The sequence below is a fragment of the Heterocephalus glaber genome, unplaced genomic scaffold, assembly GCF_053883595.1.
Source record: "Heterocephalus glaber isolate CG9 unplaced genomic scaffold, H.glaber_assembly_v1.0 deba00000331, whole genome shotgun sequence".
Taxonomy (NCBI): domain Eukaryota; kingdom Metazoa; phylum Chordata; class Mammalia; order Rodentia; family Bathyergidae; genus Heterocephalus; species Heterocephalus glaber.
Genome location: NW_028258142.1, coordinates 66,909,840 through 66,929,468, shown reverse-complemented (window position 1 = coordinate 66,929,468; position 19,629 = coordinate 66,909,840). Strand labels below are relative to the sequence as shown.

Here is a 19,629-nt window from a genome sequence, read left to right as displayed (position 1 = left end):
CCAGGCAGCGAGCAGGACCCTCAGAGTGCCCAGATTGCAAGGTGCAGCCGGGCCCCGGTGCTGCCCCAGTCACACAAACAACAAGTTATACACGGCCTCTGTCATCAGAGGAGCAGGCGCTTCTAGAACGCTCAGTATTTTACATTTCTCTGGGGACATTGCTGCCTAACAGTAATAGAATGTACCTAAAGTAGCAAAGGGAAATAGGCCATCAGTGTTTCAGGGAAAATGGAAAGCTGACTCCAGCACCTGTGTCCTCTTCTTATGCTTTTTCATTAGTCTTCTCTTGCCCTCAAATACCTACTTAGAAATGACTTCCCATCTACGCTTCTGATGAGTATAAGATGAGCTCATTACTTCAAGTAACAGCATGGACTTCATCATGAACACCGACACTGTAGGAGGCTGAGGCAGGAGGATCCCTAATTCAAGGCCAGTCTGGGCAACTTGGCACCTTAATGAGACCCTGTCTCAAAACACGAAGCAAAATAAAAAGGCTGGGGTGGTGGCTCAGTGAGGAGGCCCTGGCTTCATCCCTAGTACTGAAGAAAATTAATTTGGGGATCTCTGCTCCAAAATTAAAATACAGTGAGGGATGCTATACACACTCAGTTGAAATGGCCTGCTACTCTTCTACAGACGGAAAAGGCGAACAGACAAAACCAGCCCTGTCTTGGTTCCCCCCAAAACTCTGATTTCTGCTGGATGTTTCCTATTTCCTCCCCGCGTGTGTTCGTTTTGAAGGCTGCTTTCGCAGTGAACCTCACTGGGAGCCAGGAGACTGGGGTGCCCGGCCGAGGCCGCTGCCACTTACTACTGTGCGCAGTCGATGAGCTGGTACTCGTTGGACCTCTCGAAGCAGGCCTTCACCCCCTCGTCGTCCCAGAGCTTCTTCACGTGGTCAAAGAACTCCTGCGTGGGAAAGAGGCACAGGTGAGAAGCCGCGTGGGCCAGGGCCGTCCACCCAGCCCAAGGCAGCGAAGCCCCGGACGCCTGCGGGACGGAAAGCGCACGAGCCCCACTCCGGAAGCCGGGAGCAGAAGGTGGACCTGAGCTCTGTCTTCCACACGACACTTCTCAGTGCGGGAACTGAGTTTTGTCCAGTCCTGAAAATGCTCCGTGTTAGGGTGACCTGCGAGGCGGGGTTCGCCCGCGAGCGAGCACGAGGTCACAGGTCACGGCGCTCCCCTTCCCTATGGCAAGCGCCACTGTTCTACTGTCATGCACATCACTGTCTTGACCACAAGATCAGGAGGTAAAGGCGCGCACGCGCGTGTGCGTGCGTGTGAGATGCTGAGGTCCTCGCCTCCTGCACTCAGAGGTGCACCCAGACTCGGGCGAGCCCCGCCCACCCATGAAAGGCCGATGCACCGACTTCCCGGACTTCCCGCTCCACGCTGCCCTCTCCTTCCTGACCTCTCCCCTCCCGCGACCCCCGCGACCCGACCCCTGAGATCCTTCTCCCGAGCTGCACCCCCGGGAGGGCATCTTGTCCCTCCTGGAGCAGGCCGGACCACAGGCCGGGAGGCGACTTCCTGGGACAGAGCGGACTCGGTCCGCCACTGAGATCGTTTGGACCAAAGAAAGGGTCTCAGGACAGAAGCCACGCCAGGCAGATTTCCTAAACACACCGAGCAGCTTCCTCCCTGGGAAACAGGAGATCTAAGAGGCTCTGTCCTTCCTCTCTTCAGGGAGCTGGTGGGCAGCAACTTAAGTCTGTGGGGCCTGTTGGCGTTGGGAGCAACTCCAGTCTGTTATTTATAACTCCTGTCTGTTCCCAAATCTAACACAGCACTGTCATTGCTCAGCATCCAGGGCGCTGGCTCCAGAAACCCGTGGACTCCAAGACCTGAAGATGCTCAAGCGTTTTGTACCAAACTGCATGGAATTTCCACAGAACCCAGGCCATCCCCTGTGAGCTCTAAACTCTGGGTTTCTTATCACACCCGACACAGTGGAAACCGCCTTGTGAATAGGTGTCGGACTGTGTCGTTGTGCGAACAACAAGAAATAAAGCCCGTGCATGTCAGGGCAGATGCCTTTTCCCTCTCAAACATTCTTGATTCTCAGTTGGTTGAGTCCTCAGAAGTAGAACTCGTGGACACAGCTGACCAAATGTACGTTTAAGATTCTATTTAGGAACAGTTTCTGAAACTGCGCTTAAACAAAAACAAACAAAACCCTATGAAAAAAAACTGATTAAAACCCCAGCAGTCCCAAGCCCGTACCTTTGCTAACAAGCAAACAGCAGCAATGAAACCAAATGAAACAAAGTCACTGCAGGTCAGCCAGAGCCCTTAACGTCCCAGGCTGTGGTCTGAGGGTCGTCCACACAGCCCTTCCTGACTCAACCCCGGGTAGGCGATTCGGTTCCCGTTTCCAGAGGAGGAGATCAGGACCAAGCACATGGCCCATGTTCACTTGCCTGGAAAGTGGTTAGGCCTGCTCTCAGAAGTGCACTGGGCCCAGCCAGCCTCTGGGACCGAGGCGCCGCACGTGTATGGACCACATGAGCCACATCATCTGTTTCCCATGGCATGAGGCCTACTTCAGCTGTTCTCAGAATCAGTTTAACACAGCCTCTCAGGGCCCATTTTATACGCCATGACGTTCACCTGCTCTGCAGTCACACAGCCACCAGCCTGGCAGGGTGGACGTGCTGTCCCCTCAGCCAGGCCTCCCCTCCTCGGACGCCCAGCCCCGTCCTTGCTGCCTGCACAGCCGTCGTGAGTTGCTGTGCTTGGCCTTTTCTAGGAGTTTCACAGCCGCAGAATCAGTCTTTTGTGTCTACCTTATTTCTCTTAGCGCAACACACATCGAATCTGCCCATTTTGTTATTCACATTGGCAGTTTGTTTTTTATACTGACTGATGGATGACTGATTGGGGTGCTGGGGATGGACCCCAGGGCTTTGCACATGCTAAGTAAATGCTCTGCCTCTGACCTACACCCCAGATCTCTTTTTCTCTCTTAATTGCTGAGTTCTATTCCATGCATGAACACCATATTTTCTTTATTCACTCATTGGTCGATAGCCATTTGGGGTATTTGCAGTTCCTACTCATGTGGACAGTGCTGCTGAGGATATTCATGGGCAAATCTGTGTGGACAGTTATTTCCACTTCTCTTGGGCAGGATTGGCATTGCTGGGAGAGGTGGTAAGTACTGGAAGTAATTAACTTTAGGGACCGCCAAGCTGTCTTCCACAGTGGCCATTCCATTTACATCACCAGGAGACCCAGCCAGGAGTTGTAGTTTGTCGTCCTCCTGATGCTTAATTATTCTAGGAGGTTATTACATGGGGTCACACTCTGGCTTTTGTTTGCAATCTTTTTTTTTTTGGTACCAGGGATTGAACTTGGGTCCTTGTGCAGCAGGCGGCAAAACCGCTGAGCTAAATCCCCGGCCCCTTTTGTTTGCAATCTTTAAGGACAATGTAGGACATTGTTTCATGTGATTGTTGGCCACTGGCATATCTTCTTTCCAAAGTATCTGTTCAAATCCTTTGTTCATTAAAAAATTGGGTAGTTTCTGGTAACTGAGTTTTTTTTTAATTTAAATTTTTTTTTTTTTATAAGAGTAAGACAGTTTTTAGAAACTATGAACTGCCAGGAATGTAGCTCAGTGGCACAGTGCCTGCCTGGTAAGCAGGAGGGCCTGAGTTCGATTTCTGGTACCAAAACACAAAACCAAACCAAACCAAACCAAACCAAACCAAACCCATGGACTGCTACTGCAAAGCATTACCCCATGCGTACTTGCTCTGAAACTTTCTTATCAATAGAGAACATACTCAAACCTACCTTGTATTAAAAATAAGAGATTTCCCATGCTTTCCTGTGTATATCCACACTTAATACTCTATTTCCAAACACACCTTAATTTCAAAGTTTCTTGGACTTAGTTCTACCTTTATTGGAAGCTCTTCATGTCTCCCAACCCCCTCCTGGAATTGAGAAGCCATCACCACCATTCCATCACCAAGAGCGACCTTGCTTTTTTGAGTCTGGTGTTTACTCTTCTTTTTGGCATTACAAATAAAGTCATTAGAGTACAGAGTGCCTGCATTCCCATTCTTACTGCAACACAGTTCTCAACAGCAGAGCTATGGAAACAGCCTAGCTGCCCAACAACTGATGAGTGGATAAAGAAAGTGCAGTACATAACACAACAGAGTATTATTCAGCCGTAAAGAAGAACAAAATCCTGTCCTTTGTAGGAGAATGGGTGGAAGTGGAGATCATTGTGTTAAAATAAGCCAGCCTTAGAAAGTCAAATATCATGTTTTTTCTCATGTGTGGAAACAAAAAATTCAATAAATAAATTAAAAAGAAGCGACTTTAAAACTCATCTAGATTCAAATCTTTGTCAGCAGTAAGTTTTGCAAGCATTGTCTCTTGAATTATAGTTGCATTTTAAAAGTATCTATTGATAAAGATTTTACTTTTGATGTCAAATTAATCAAATTTATTTTCTTTTAGGGTTTTTGGTTTGATCAAAGAAATCTTTGCCTAACTCAAAGTCAAAAGTGTTTTTTTTGGGCTGGGGATTTAGCTCAGTGGTTCTGCTGCCTGCCTTGCAAGGGCAAGGACTGGAGTTCGATCCCTGGCACCAAAAACAAACAACAAAAAAACCCCAAAAACAAAACAAAAAAACCCCCCAAAAGTTACAAAAGTGTTTTTTTTCTAAAAATGTTATAGTTTCAGCTCTTTCATTTACATCTAGATCCATGGGTATTAACTTTGGAGTGTGGTGTGAGGAAAGGAACAGGGTGCCTCTCCTTCCACACAATGCCCTGCTTCTCTGCATACGCAGAAAGAACTCTTCCACGGAGTCGCCTTGGTACCTTTGCTGAAACTGACCATATAAATGTGGGTCTATTTAGAGACCCTCAATTCTGTTCCAAAGATCTATGTGATAAGTCTTTATGCCAGCACCAGACTGTTGGTTACTGCGCCTTTCTAGTAAGTTTTTAAATTAGGCAGGTTTGATTTTGCTTTGTTCCTGAGTTGGGAATTGAACCAGGGCCTCGGGCATGCAGAATATGAGGTCTCACACTGAGCTCATGCTCAGCCTTAGAATCAGTCACTTTAAGTCCTTTAATTTTGTTCTTTATTCCCAACACCATTCTGGCTATTCTATGGTCTTTTTACTTTTCACACATACTTTAGAATTAGCTTGTCAGTTTCCATAAAAAAGCCTGCTGAAAATTGTGACACGGATTACACTGAATCTCTAGGACACTTTGGGAAGAATACCCGTCTTAATCACAAGTGTTCCAATCTATGAACATGGTATATCTATTTATGTCTTATTTAAATTCCCTGAATAGTGATCTGTAGCTTTTAATGTATAGCTCTTTTACATACCTTTTATTAAATTCTTCCTAGATAAGCATTTTTGGGATGTTATTTTGAGAGCTGTTTGGAGGTTCTAGCAGGGGAGTGCAGCTACCCAGACACCCTTGATGGAGGAAATGGTCCTCCTCTATGGGGTGGTCATCCTCTTCCACCAAGCATGCAGCTTTGGGAGGGATGCACGTGGAATGGTGAGGGAGGAAGAGGACACCCGCCCTGCCAGCCAGGTCAGCCAAATCAACCCAGGCCAGCAGTGGAGTGACAGATGTCGCAGCCAGATCGCTCTCACATCCTGGGATGTTATTTTGTTTTTTAAATTTATTATTATTATTTTTCATTAAGTTTATTGGTACATTTTAGGTATACAATACAGTAATATTCATCACTGGGATCTTGTACTTTACATTATGTCTCTTGGTTCTTATTTTTCCCCATTCCCCTGCCCTCCCTTCACCCCCTCCACCCTTCTCTATTTACAAAGGTTTTGTTTCCATTTTTTCCTTTTTGCATATTTTTTCCTTTCCCTTCCCCTACCCTCTCACTTCCCCTACTCCTTTAGACCTTTTCTTCCTATTTCTATTATCAGTTGTACATTTTGATCCTTATTTACACTTTCAGTTTTTCAAACCAGAGAAACTATTCAGTGTTTACACATGTTTGTGCTATTTATTTCACTTAAGAGTATGGTCTCAATATCCACTGAGCTATAAATGTCTCTAGTTTCTCATTCTTTATAGCTGAGTAGTACTTCATTGTATAAAAAAAACCACATCTTTTTTGTCCATTCACCAGTTGATGGGCATTTGGGCCATTTCCAAGCTTTAGCTATTACAAACTATGCCACTATAAACATGGGTGTGCACATATGGCTGTGGTATGATGCTTTTAATTCTTTGGGGAAGATACCCAGTAGGGGAATAGCTGGGTCAAATCTGGGATGTTATTTTGAATGCACACATATTTTAAATTTTATTTTTAGATGTTTTCAGAGATGATACGTAGAAGAAATACTCTTGACCTCTGTATTTGATCTTGCCTTCTGCAAGGTTGGTAATTTCACCTTAATTCTAGCAGTGTCCAAGGCTTTTTGGGCTTGGGGCAGAGTCAGAATTCCATGTGGTTCTAAAGTACTGGGTGCTGAGCCAAGGGACATGAATGGCCACTATGGCCAGTTTACAAGCTTTTTTTTTTTTTTTTTTTTGGTACAGGGGATCGAACTCTGGTCCTTGCGCTTGTAAGGCAGGTGGTGGAACCACTGAGCTAAATCCCCGGCCCCAGTTTGCAAGCTTTTGATTGTTTTTAATCCCTCTTTTTACAAGACAACCTTAAAACTCTATCTTTTACTTCCAAATTATCATCTCACAAAGCAACTGGACCCATACTGGAGAATTAAATAAATCTACCTTCTACTGATGGGAACATATAATTTTCCTTAGGTATCTTTTTTCCAGGACGTTTTTTAGCTTTTGAGACTTTTCATAACACTCCTACTCCAACACCTAAGATCCTCTCTGTAAAATCTTAATTTTCTGAAAATTGTGCAATTGCAGTAAGCCAAAAAGACTCACAAGATAAACTTATTTGTGTGGGAACAGAAATACAATAATTGGGTATTTTCATTAGGAAAAGGGATCCAAGAATCACGACTTTTGTCTGCTTTCAGACAGGCGCTAAGTCATCTGAGGAAGTGCTCCCTGGAACATCAGCCCGAGTTGCATAACCCCAGGTACGTGTGCAGAGAGGCAACTGGAAAGAGGGGCTCCCGTCTTTGGGGGTGAGGGTAAACTGAAGCAAATCTCGCACAAGTAGCTTTGCTGAATTTGCACTGGCAGGACCGTGGACTCGGATAGGAATTTCTGTGGGGACACTGTGCGAAGCACACTTAAAGGGGTCATGAGCCATGTGGGGATGCTCACAGCGCTCTGCCCGTGGACTCGAGTATGGGAGCGCCCGGTCCCAAGTCTCTGCCAAGTGGGCTCTCAGCTCCGACTCCAATACTCGATTTGCTGTCTGCCCCGAGGGATAAGGCCGAGCACAAGTGTTTCTGGGCAGGGGGTGGTGCTCGGGCTGGGGTGAGCAGTACCGGCTGGCAGCGAAGTGAGCGAGTCTGGAGGGGGTGTAGGGGCTCGGAGAGGGAGGAGACAAACTCACACTGGTGAGGACAAACTCAGGCAGGCCAGGCCAGGGCAAGGCCAGCTGTGGGACGGGCTCCAGGGGACGGGGTGGCCCAGCAGTGAGCCAGGGGCTCTGGCACAGGTTTGGTAAAGCGAGCCAGGCCCTGGACTTCAGAGGCCAGGGAAGCCCTGCGGGTGGGGAGCGCCCTGCACTGTGCTGGGTGAGGAGAGTCGCAGGTCCTGAGTTTACACCACTGGTGTCAGGGCCCAGCTACAGCACCGCATGCTGACCCTGGGCTGGGGCTGGCCTTGGACTGTCCAGGGAAGGCTTGGTGTGGATGTGACCCACCCGGGGGGAAGGCACTGAGCGGGAAAGGAGGAAGGGGAGCGAGAGCCCCGTTAAGGAGCATGTGTGGTGTCCTCGAGATGCCTGGAGGGCTGAGGATGGTGACCTGAGCCTGCAGTTCCCCCGCAGAGGAAGGGCTGATGACAGACGGGACAGCTGCCCTGCCTGGGTGACAGGCGAGGTCGCCCAGTGCTCAGGAGACTGCAGTGACAGTGTGGCCTGGGAGCTCTGTCCTGCACGGACGAGCAGCACCCAGAATTAGCTGCAGTGTCTGTGTGAGCAAGGGCACGCAGTGAGCACACGTGCAGGGACTTAGTGTGTAACACAGCTCGGCCACCGGGAGGGCAGGAGCCGGGAAATTCCACACCACACACAGCAGGGCTGGGGATCAGGTTCAGTGCGGACCGGAGGGAGGAATCTCAGAGGCGGCCTCCCAGCTCCTCTGTAACTCAGGAAGCTGTGCATCTCCAGAGCGTGGTCCGGGAAGTCCACAGGCCTTGCGGTTCCGTGTCTGTGCCACTGCGTTTGTGATCTTCAAGATTCCTTCCAGTTCAGGGATTCTGGTGTTCAGTATTAAGCTTTCCCTTTTCTACTTTTAATGTCTGAGTTGTTGAGACACTTTATATACCAAGCGGCTTGCCCCTTTGGAGGTGGAACTTGGGTTTGCAGTGCGTTTGCAGAGCAGCACCTGTCCCAGGGACCTGCAAAGCTGTCCGTGAGCAGTTGCTCCGCCCTCCCTGGCTCTCCACTCCAGATCCACACCCCGTGTGCCCAGATTTCCCTTCCAGGTGGCCCACCTGGGTGGCACTACCTGGCCTTGGTCGGCTTCTCATTTGGCGCGAGGTCCTGAGGCCCACCTGTGTGGCGGCGCAGGGCAGTGCTCTGGCCTTTCTGCACCACACAGCCCGGCCTCTGAGGATGTCACGATGTCCACTGCACCTCCACTGCGTCCACGGGATCGCATGATTCACACACTGAGCCTGGCCCTCCCTCTCCAACCGTACACGGTGGTATTGGTCCACTGTAACCCAAGACGCCGTGATCTTTCATGAGCTTTCAGCTTTGCCTCTCCCTGTGGGCAACAAAATACACACCAGATTCTGAGAGATCCACTCCTGGGCTGGATGGAACCCAGGGCGTCCCCGTGCTAGGCAAGCACTGAACCTCTGTGCTGCCCCAAGCTCTGATTCATTCCTAAGCTCGACAGGAAGCCTGCTTCTTAGACAGCACACTGTCCACAGAATATGAAAAAGGAACATGCGATCATCGGGTCCGGTCACGTGACACAGAAGGCATGTTTTGGTCAACAGCGCAGTGGACGGTGATCCCAGGAGATCGCAGGCTTAGTGACATCAAGTGGCCTCAGTTTGGGTGCACTCTGAGGTTGACACCTAATGACACATTTCCCAGAGTGTTGTGTCTGAATCCTCAAGTGACAATTGCAATTCGAGAGGCGAAGCTTGGTATATGGTAAACAAAACATTTTTTTTTTCTGATCACAAAGAAGAGTAAATTAGGCCAGTCCAAAAAAAAAAAAAAACCAAACAAACAAACCCCGATATAATAATATAAACTAAAAACCTTAAAGATGTCTCCTCAAGAAGTTCTAGTAGGAATTTGTCCTCTGAAGAAAGACAGAGTTGTAAAAAGCTACACGCTTACATAGTTTTTTCTGTGCAAGCGAAGAGTCCACTGCAACAGGGACTCTGCGGAGCGTGGAGCAGGACGCCTGGGAGAGGAGGGCCTGCGGGCTGACGTGTACAGGTCAGGCTGTACAGGCAGATCGAAGCCAAAGATGCTCATGTCGAAACTGCTAAGCGACCCCAGCTGAGTTAACAGGGGCTTCCCTGTCCACAAGGCAGGGGACGAGCTTCCCAGACACGTATCTGGGGGCTGGGACAGTGCTACTTTTCAGTATCTGAAGCAGTGAGCATGTCCCAAGGTCCCCGCTAGGCGACACTGGCCTCCTTCCGGGAGGCCTGGTGCCTGTGACCTGACCAACCTCAAAGACTCTGTGGGGATAGTGATGCTCAGCCGGGGACGGGGGTTGGCAGGAGCCACAGGCCGGGATGGCAGCGGCTGGGGCCCTGTCCTGCAGCTCAAGGTGGCCCGGGCGCAGATGCGGAGACAGGGCCCAGGCGGCGTCAGCTCACCGGGATGGCGAGCCTTTCAGAGCTTTCAGTGAGACAGCCGGAGGCTCCCCACTGCCGGCCTAGCACTTCAAGGAAGCACCAGTCTCCACGGGCCTCTTGCTGTAGCACTTGCGTTACTTCAAGCACAAAGCCTCGTTACCTCTGCTCCTTGTCATCTCTTTAAATCTGCAGCCCATCAGCGAAGGGTGCTTAGCAAGGCCGAGACTGTGATAAATAACCTTTGTCTGTTTGTACTAAACGGAAATTTAGGAAAACGGACTTCTCCCAAGATGGGTACGAAGGCTGTCAGGTGCCTGTTAGTGTTTGTTTTGCCTCAGGTGTGTGGTGTGTTTTAAATCGAGGTGACCGGCACGGCACATGACACTCGCCATTTTAAAGCGTGCAGCTCAGGGCTCTGGTGCAGTCACAGAGCTATGGAGCCGGCCCTGTCCAGTTCAGAGACGTGGTCATCAGTTCACAGGAAAGCCCCGTGTCCATCTGTCCTCTCCAACTCTTCGTCCAACCTGGCAGCCGCCAGCATGGTTTCTCTTCCCATGATTTGCCTGTCCTGTGCATCTCAGATACAGCGAAGTACAGCATATGTGGCCTGCGGTTCCCCACTTCTCTGCTCAGCCTGGTGTCTGCGACTCTTGCTTCCTCCCTGTGGCCGAGGGATGACCCCCTGCATGTGTATGGGCTGCTTATTTACTCATCTGGGAAGGGCACCTGGTCGTCTCTGCTCTTTGGCTTTGTGAAGAGTGCTGTTGTCTACAGTAGCCAGTGCACAGCCGGCTGAGTCTCTGCTGTCCACAACTGTGGAACTGGGAGCTCACGTTGTGGTACTTTGTGTGACTTTCTCAGAAACCACCAGACTTTCCCACAGCAGCTGCTCACCATGCTTACCCACTGGCCGTGCGTGAGGATCTGCCTCTTCTCATCCTTGCTAACAGTGACTGTTTTGTTTGGTGTTTTTATTACAGAAATGCCACTGGATATGGTGTGATATCTTCCCACAGTTTCAATTTGCATTTCCTTAAAATAACTAACCATGTTAACCATTTTCCTAAGTCTTCTAGCCAGGTATATACTTTTTGGAGAAATGTCTATTCAAATCCTTTATCCATTTTAAATTAAGCTGTCTTTTTTGCTGTTGAGTTGTAAGAGTTCTTTGTACATTATGAATCCCAGACCCTTATCAAATATTGCAAATATTTCTCCCATTATGTGAGGTGTCCTTTTGCTGTCTTGATAATGTCCCTTATAGACAAAAGTGTTAAATTTTGGTGAAGTCTGATTTATCTATTCTAGTGTTTGTTGCCCAAGGTTTTTGTGTCATGTCTAAGCAATCGCTGCCAAATTCAAGGTCATGAAGATTTATCCCTATGTTTTCTTCTAAGAGTTTTATAATTTTAGCCCATACACTTAGGTCATTGACCCACTGTGAGTTAATTGTGAATGTTGTGAAGTCATGTATGCATTTTACAGTTAGCTCAAGTCCCACAGATTTTACCCTGGAAAATGGCACACTATATAAATCCTACACAAACATACCAATTCTATCAATTAGTTTTGTGGTACTTTTTTCCACAGAATATGAGCAATCGTATAGTAGAGCTGTATCACCATGTCCCTGGGATGGTCGTTTGTCAAAGGTATTTTAAATCAAGGGTTACCTGTTCTATCACAACTTACCATCAATTTCCAAATATTCCCAAAGGGCCAACAACTGGACAACAAATATGTACGCGCTCCCACTCTCTGTGTATGGGGCTGACCTCAAAGAATAAGCAGGGAATGAAGCTGAAAATCGTCAGGATCACAGGGGTGGAACTGAGGTGGCCCCGGGGCCCCGTGGACTCCCGTGTTACTGCAGAGACGGGAGAGACCATGATATCTCCTGCTTCCCTGCATCCTTGTCACCAAACTTGAAGCAGCAAACAGCTTCGTAGACATGAGTTTAGGCTGCTGCCTCCTGAGCCACCTCACTGTTCCCTGATGGTAGAGTCCTGATGCGCCTGGCTGGTTTGTTTTTGTGCTCACTCTGGGACCTTAGTATCTTAGTTGGTGTAGAGTTGGTTATATGGCAGTTCCCCGTTTGAAAGGCTTTTAAATTCTTTTACCAAGGACAACACCCAGAAGAGAGATCAGCTCGTTCATTTCAAACAAACAAGCTCAATCTCTTGATAATTGACCTTCTGTTTAGCAAGCAAAAAAGGTCCCAGGGGCCTCTCTGCCCTTAACCCCCCCCCCCCCCCCCCCCGCCATGTCTCCTCTGCCTAGCAGGGAGCGGGCTCTGCTGTGGCTACAGAAAAACACCTGGTGCTGTGTCCTGCTCCTGGCCTGGCATTAGAGCCCCGCAGCGGGCCACAAGCACTGGTTGGCAGGGCTCCGGGAGTCCACACCGCTCCCGTGGGGACCTCATTAGGCCTGCAGCAGTGGCCCACAGACCCATGCAGACCATGTGCTCCACTACCCCGCTCTCCTTTGCAGCTGCCAGGGCGGCTTCCCTGGAAAACCACTCTGGGAATCAGTAACTGCTCAGGAACCTCTCTTTCCCCAAACCTGGGTATTTTGCTGTAAATCTTGAGTAGCGGTTTTTAAATTAAGCATTAGAATTGTTTTGATAGAAAACTCAGCAGCCAGACTGCTAACTGTAGATTTTGCATTATATTAGACATCAAAGGGATTTCAGAGGTGAAAATCACACGAAGACACATGTTTCTAAGGATGAACTGCACTCTGACCCGCTCTGTTGTGCTAAGAACTGTGGATTAAAGTGGGTGGTACAATATGTCACTCAGATAAAAGTGGCCAAACAACTTGATGAATCCCTGTAAGAACACAGCCAGAGCACAAGGCTGCATTACCGTAAACAACACGTCCCAGAGGGCACAGGGACGTCAGAGTTCGCAAAGTGGGGATGGTGACAGCCACCCCGGGGAAACCCTGTGTCCCACAACGGGGTGTTGAGGTGGCAGGGGACAGGGCTCTGGGCTCGTGCCCCACACGTGTGCAATGCAGGGCTCTGGACTCCTGTAAGCGAGAAACACTCAAGCTATTCAAATCCTTCTCCCGCTGTAATTCCACCCAGCACATATTGCACCTCTCAGGGTCAGGCCACGAGCTCTGCAGGACGTGGAAGCCTTCAGCCTGGTTTCCGAGCTTCCTCCTCATTGTCCTGCTTGGGGACCGGAGCCTTCTGCCCTCTAAGCAGCCCCTCGTCTGCACTGAGGGAAACGCTCACCAGCTCCCAGCTGGGAGCCGCAAGCTGCATTTGTCCTGTGGCTTTGGGACGGGGCTGCTCTGGGTCTCCAGAGTCCTGGGAGCGTGGGAGGCTCTGGGCAACCCGAGGTCATCGCCACATTATGGCAGCAAAGGCCACATCAAGGCGGGAATAGAATTTAGGGAGGATAAAAAGACAGCGTGCAGTAGTTTATTACAACCACCACTCAAAGGCTCCCTTGGAGTTTGTAACTGTTGCCTGAGTGGGGAGTCTGGACAGTGCACTGTGTGTGGCCCTCTCTTCCTCAGGTGCCCTGACCTGGTGTCACATCACAAGGGCCACAGGAGCCAAGAGGCAAGGGAAACGCGAACAGCGGGTCTGCAAGTTGTCTTCACACAGCGCCATCACAGGGAGATGAGCCCACGCCCGGAACGCTGCAGAAGTTTGCCGGTGCAGAATTGTAATCCAAGCACCTAAGCTTCTGGGCCCACCCTTGTGTACCCAGGCTACAAGGCAGTCGCCTGGAGCCCCCAGGAAAGAAGGGTTATTTCCAGCAGACTCCCAGGCTGCCTGGGGCCAGCCTCAGCTAACTCTGGGCTAGGCTAAGCAATACTCAGGGCTAAGGGAGCTTCTCGGTGCCCAAGGGGGTAGGAGCCGGCTGGGCGGCTGAAGCCACCAGGCTGTGTCACTTTGAGCTGGGGCACCGTCGGTGGGAGCAGGTACAGAAAGCGACAGCCTCTGGGATCTGGAGGGCTGTGTGGGACCCAGACCCCTATGCAGCCGGAACACATGTGAGCCTTGGTGGCCAATGCTTATGTCATTTATCACGCACATTCTCTTTGTGAGTAAATATCTCCTCAGTACCTTTTAGTAAATGGAGGTTTGTTCTGACCTGCCCAGATCAAAAGAGCCACAGTGAAGCGTGACTGTGGACTGTCATGACCAAGGGACCAGGGAATGAGCCCCCCTGGAACCAGGAAACCCCGAAGGTTGCTTTGCCCCTGACTGTGTCCTAACTTCCCTAGTTGGGCGGTGTCATTAATGCCAGACGTGGGGTGGGGTTTTAGAAACCTCTGGGAGCTTTTAACATAGAGTCCCCAGACCTCTGCCCAAGAATTCTGGGGCCAGACTCCGAGTCCAGGCTCAGGAACTTCATTTCAAAAGGTCCCAGGAGGCTCCAGGCTCAGCTGCGCCTGGTAACACCTGTCCCACGGCTGAACCGAAGTTCTTGGGGCGCACGTTCCTCAGGGCCTGTTATGTTTATGGCTCCCAGATTAATTTTGGTTTTTTTTGGTTTTGGTACCGGGGATCGAACTCGGGTCCTTGCGCTCACGCAGCAGGTGGCAAAACCACTGAGCTAAATCCCTGGCCCTCCCAGATTAGTTTGCTAGGACAGCAGGAAATAAAAAGGGTTTGTGGGAGGAAATAGGAAAAGCAAAGTTGCTGGCGCCGGCACCTGTGTCCAGGGCTGGCCAGGCCCAGGCAGCTGCTCTTGGCCCTGCTGAGGAGCTGCCCAGAGGTCCCCGGGGACTTCGCCACACCAGGTCACCGAGCAGGGAGATCCCACACCAGAAGAGCATCCAGTGGGCTTAAGTCCACCGGTTAAACCATGGCTGCCAAAGCATTCCTTGGTCTTTAACACACTTGACACGCTCCATATCCACACCCTGGCTCGGCGCTGCAGAAGGTCACTTGCTGGTGACACTGAGGATGCCAAGGCTGAGCTCCTTCAGCTCACCGGGCTGACATCAGGGTCACTCATAGGCACAAGAGCTGTTGGCAGGCAAGGGCTGTGCTGCTAACGCATTGGAGACGCACTGTGTGTTGCCTGGAGTGTGCAGAGGGGACCTCCGCCTCCCCTGGGCCCTTGCTTGCCTGTGTCAGGGGCAAGTGGAGCCCTTTAAAGCCAGGTCTCGGGCAGTCCCAGGCCTGCTCTCGTCTCTCCGGGCGGTGGGCCTCCCCTTCCCATTGGACCCCGGCCAGGACAGGACAGTCAGCACACCTGTCACTTCCCCTCACCATCCACTCCGCCCCCCGTGCCTGTCCAGAGCCCTGGACGGTGTTGAGCAAACAAGCCGAGGCTGAGCAGAGTGCCGGGAAGCCGTATTCCCAGAGCCACAGTGACAGACGTGGAAATTCGCAAATGCCGGCCCGCCACGCTCCCATGGCAGACGGCCCAGAATCGACACCAAACCAATTCCTCATTTGGATCTGACCCCAGAACGGTCTCAGTGGAAGTTGCGGTGGCCAAAGGAACAGGGAAGCTGGGTGGGTCGTGCTGCGCTTCCTGTCCCGTTCCACTTCCTGCGGAGCATTATGTGGCCAGGGGGACAGGTCCCGTGTTGGCAGACATGGCGGGGGTGAGACCCACCCAGCTGCTTCTGAACGTCCTCTGCAGGAAAGGGGGGACATAGGAGGGGCGGGCCCCGCGTTCCCTCTCTCTCCTTTTTAGAACAGGGAGCAGTCATTTTCTTTCATTTTAATACTTTCCTCCCTTGCGAGAGGAATTCAAACGTCTTTCACTCCCGGAGAGTGGGAGGTGGTGGGCGGGAGGCTTTGAAGGCCTCAGTAACAGCTTGACAGTGCTGCTGAGGCAGCTGCAGGTGCTTAACCCCTTCGGAACCGGGCGAGCCCTCAGTTGGGGCCTTGTGGGGCGGCAAGGTCTCAGGCTAGGACCAGCCCTCCTGCCTCCCAGGCTCTGCTGGGTGGGACCCAACATGGGGAAGGCACGCTGGAAAAATGTACAAAGAAAGGGCGCAGTTCACCGGCCCAGCTCCGTCTGCCCGAGATAAGTAACTGCAAGCCCTTCAGAGGGGCGAGGTCCTCGGGAGGGACAGGTGGCGACAGGGCCCTCGTAGTAGGCTCCAGGCCAGGCAGGAGGCAGCAAGCTCCCTCTGACCTCAGAGCCAGGCCTGGGTGTGGCCGGTGCCTGGCTACAGAGCTTGGAATTTACACTGCCGGACCTCTGGGTCTGCAGATCTGTATCTCTGGAATCAACCAAGACACTGGAAATATTCAGGAAAAAATGCGTCTGTATGGGACATGGGACGCGCACAGACTCCATTCCTGTTGTTCCCTAACAGCACGGCGTGGCAGCCCTTCCCGTGGCGCTGGCACTGCAGGATGGGCTATGAGTCACCCAGGGCTGACTTCCAGCTCACAGGGGCGTGCGTGGGTTCCCTGCAAACTCTGCTCCTCACAGGAAGCGCTGAGCACCCTCGGATCCCGCCGTCCCCCGTCCTGGACCACAGCCCTTCTGCTGCTCTGCTCGTGGGAGGCCTGGGCGCCCCGCTCCTGGGCCAGCACCCACCCCATCACAAGGGCTTCTGCGGCGACACCCTGGGGTCCCAGTCCAGGGCCCCCAACTCCCCTCATGCACTCTCCTGCCTTCCTGCTTCTCCAGTGCTCCCTAACCCAGCCAGGAAGGTGGGCAGGATCCGTGCAAGGCTCTGCTGGCACCCAGGACAAACCCGCCTGGGGGCTGACAGGGTGAGGACTGGAAGTCCAGGCTTGAGGCTGTGCTGGGCCGTCTGGAGCTCCCCGTGAGCCCGGGTGGCGACTGTCCTCCTGGTTTTAAATAGGAGTGGCTGAGTAACTCTTCTGTTTATTCCTCTCTTCTCTGTGCCCTGTGAATCACGCCTTTCCTCCCACTTCTCTGCCTCCCTCGCGTGCGGGGCAGCTCCGCGGCTGCAGAGCACATCTGAAGGCACGGGAGGCAGTGGCTGCCTCTGCTCCACTTTCGCATCCACCAGGCTGCTCAGGACCTTCCTCCACGTGTCCTCTCAGAGGCAGGGCGTGGTTCTTTACACTCTCACACACACTGAAGCCAAGGCTTTGGCTCAGAAATGAAGCACTAATTTGTATGTTTTGAGTGAATTACTAAGTGCCCTAAAAAGTACATGCATGAAATAAAACAAAAAGAACAAAACCCCACAATCTGTTCAGCTTCTGCAACACATAGCCAAGCGGCTCTTTTAGACCAGAAGGATCAAGGATGAGCTTGTGGGCTGCTGTACCACTCGATCCCCATACTGAAAAGCAAGACAAACAGCCAAACACGGACCCCATGCACGAAGCTCAGCATCGGGCTGTCAGCAGGGCAGGTGCCGACATGGAGACGGGGTACGTGAGCGCACGCATGCATGTAGTGGGGGATGTCAGGTCACCAGCCTCACATGCAGACCTCTGCACACAAAGACTGCAGGATCCTGTCACCTGGAGGCCCCCGAGAGCTGTGCCGGGTCCCCCAGGAGGGGCGAGGTGCCAAACACCAGGTAGCGCCCACTCTGCACCCAACGACACCGAGGGTCGAAGCCCAGCCATGGACAAAACTCCCCGCCTGGCCTGCACCTCCATGCCACACACGCTGATGCCAGGAAAGAAGAAACCCTGAGCTGGCATGGTGGTCAAGGCCTGTAGTCCCAAACCCAGGGAGGCTGGGGCAGGAGGATCACAAGTTTGAGGCCAGACTAGGCAACTTAGCGAGTCACTGAGACTCTGTCTAAAAATAAAAAATTAAAAAAGCTGGGGATCTAGCTCAGTGTGAAGGCCCTGAGTTCAATTCCAGCACCACGGAGAAAAAAGAGAAAAAGAAAGAAAGGGAAAGAAAGAGAGAGCGTCAAGGTCATTTGTCCCTTGGTAATGGCGGGGACTGGTTCCAGGACCCTGCAAACACCCACACCAAGGGCACCCAGCCCTTTGTGTGAAACACCACAGCATTGCCAAAGGCCGCACGTGTCCTCCGCAGGCTGCACATCACCTGCGGACCCTCGCCGTACCTATGTCGGTGCACAGGCCTGACTACTGGACTGGCCTGACGGGGGAGTGGCAACAAGGGGAGCAGTCGGTCCTGCTCACGAGAAGCAGATGTGTCTGTGAATATTTTCTGTCTGCAGTTGGTTGAGCTCAGGGGCCTGTCTCCTCTCTCCCTGTCCCCTGGGTCAGACCCGTCCTGTCCAGCACAGGCCTCAGGGGGCGTCCCGGAACCTGACCCGTGGCTTGTCCAGCCGAGCTGTGGGAGCACACGGCACACACTGCGCCCAAAGACTCCCTCCCAGAAAAGGAGAATAAAATCCCTCATCAATAATTCCCAAAACTGCACGGTGAAGTAGTGCTCTGGGCATATCATGGTAAACAAAATATGTGACTTTTCCATTTTAGGGTTTATATTGTTATCTTTACTTTTCAAAAATGTGGTTGGGAAAAATGTAAAACTACAAACGCTGTTTGCACTGTGGCTCACGTTTTATTTTTCTTTTCTACGCTGAGCCAGGGCTGGCTGAGAGAACCGCTGGCTAAAGGCATCTGAGTCACTTCCGTGACGCAGCCACTTGGAGACACAGCGGGCCGGGGACCCTCGACTTCTACACAACCCCACCACCCTGGGAGCACACGGCAGCCCGGGGTTCTGGGCCTTGGTTGGTCGTCTGCAAAGGCTGGTGGCCGGCCGTGTCTCCACCCCGTCTGCCTTCGCCGAGCCAGCAGCTTCCACAACGTGGGGGCTGCAGTTCTTGAAGCACTGTCGCCCATGGAAACCAGCGCACACCCAACTGGACCCTTGAGATTTCCGACTTTCTTTATCACACATTATCCTTACAAATCAGCTGTGGATGTCTTTTCTTCAGAGGAGATGGGACAGAAAACAAGATAACTATCAACAAATGAGAAGAAGCTGGTACACAGCCGGGTGGCTGAGTGTGTCTTCAGCATGCAGGAGGCCTGTGTTTCACCGAGCACCCAGAATGGGGAGAAAAGGCAAAACAAGGGGAAGAAAGGAAAGTCTAATTTCACTTTTGGGTTTCTGACACAGTCTCACTAGGTGGGTCAGGCTGGATTCAAACCCACGGTCCTCCAGCCTCAGCCTCCTGGCCGCCGGGCTGGTGGCTTTTTAACCTGAAGGACAGGGGCACATGTCGGGGAAGGGCGGGAGGTCTCCACTGGCCCTTGAGGGCCTCGCTATTCTACTGTGAGTCTGGTTAGCAACAGAACATCCGAGCCCCTCCTGTCGCCTGCACTGGACACGTCCCGGCCCTGGTGCTCCTCAGCGGCTGCTCCTGCACTCCCCGCCCCTTCTCTCTGCCCCTGCTTCCTGTCCATGCTCCTGGCACTGTGAGCCCTTCGTCCTCGTCCATCCCCTCTCCCCGCGGGCCCCGCACCCCACCTCTTTCCCTCGGCTCCCTCTGCACCCGCCTGGGGCCCTCCCCTCGCCGCCCCCGCCCGGTGCCTGCGGCCTGCACATTTGGCCGTTGTCTTCCATTGTAAGTGCTAGTTTCAAACGTATGTGGGCTTCAAAACCAGCAGTTTGCTGTGCTTCTTTTTGAACTTTAGAAAACATCCTTGCCCTTGAATGATCTTTCCACACGGAGGTCTCGGTGTTTTGATGTGGAGTCACTTGTGTTTCCTGTGGGATCAGACACAGCCATTCATTTTCCCTGACGTATCACTTGACTCTGTGAGG

At 51.8% G+C, this 19,629-nt stretch overlaps 1 protein-coding gene across 3 annotated transcripts in view; it reads right to left on the bottom strand.

The window, feature by feature from the left end:
• Gnal (G protein subunit alpha L) overlaps window positions 1-19,629 on the bottom strand; it is a 110,546-nt gene that overhangs the window by 34,917 nt on the left and 56,000 nt on the right. For all 3 annotated transcript variants that reach the window (XM_087194970.1, XM_004853254.4, XM_087194973.1), the window contains one exon: window positions 815-912. In XM_087194970.1, the coding sequence (XP_087051096.1) occupies window positions 815-912 (98 nt within the window). The remainder of the gene's footprint in view (window positions 1-814; window positions 913-19,629) is intronic.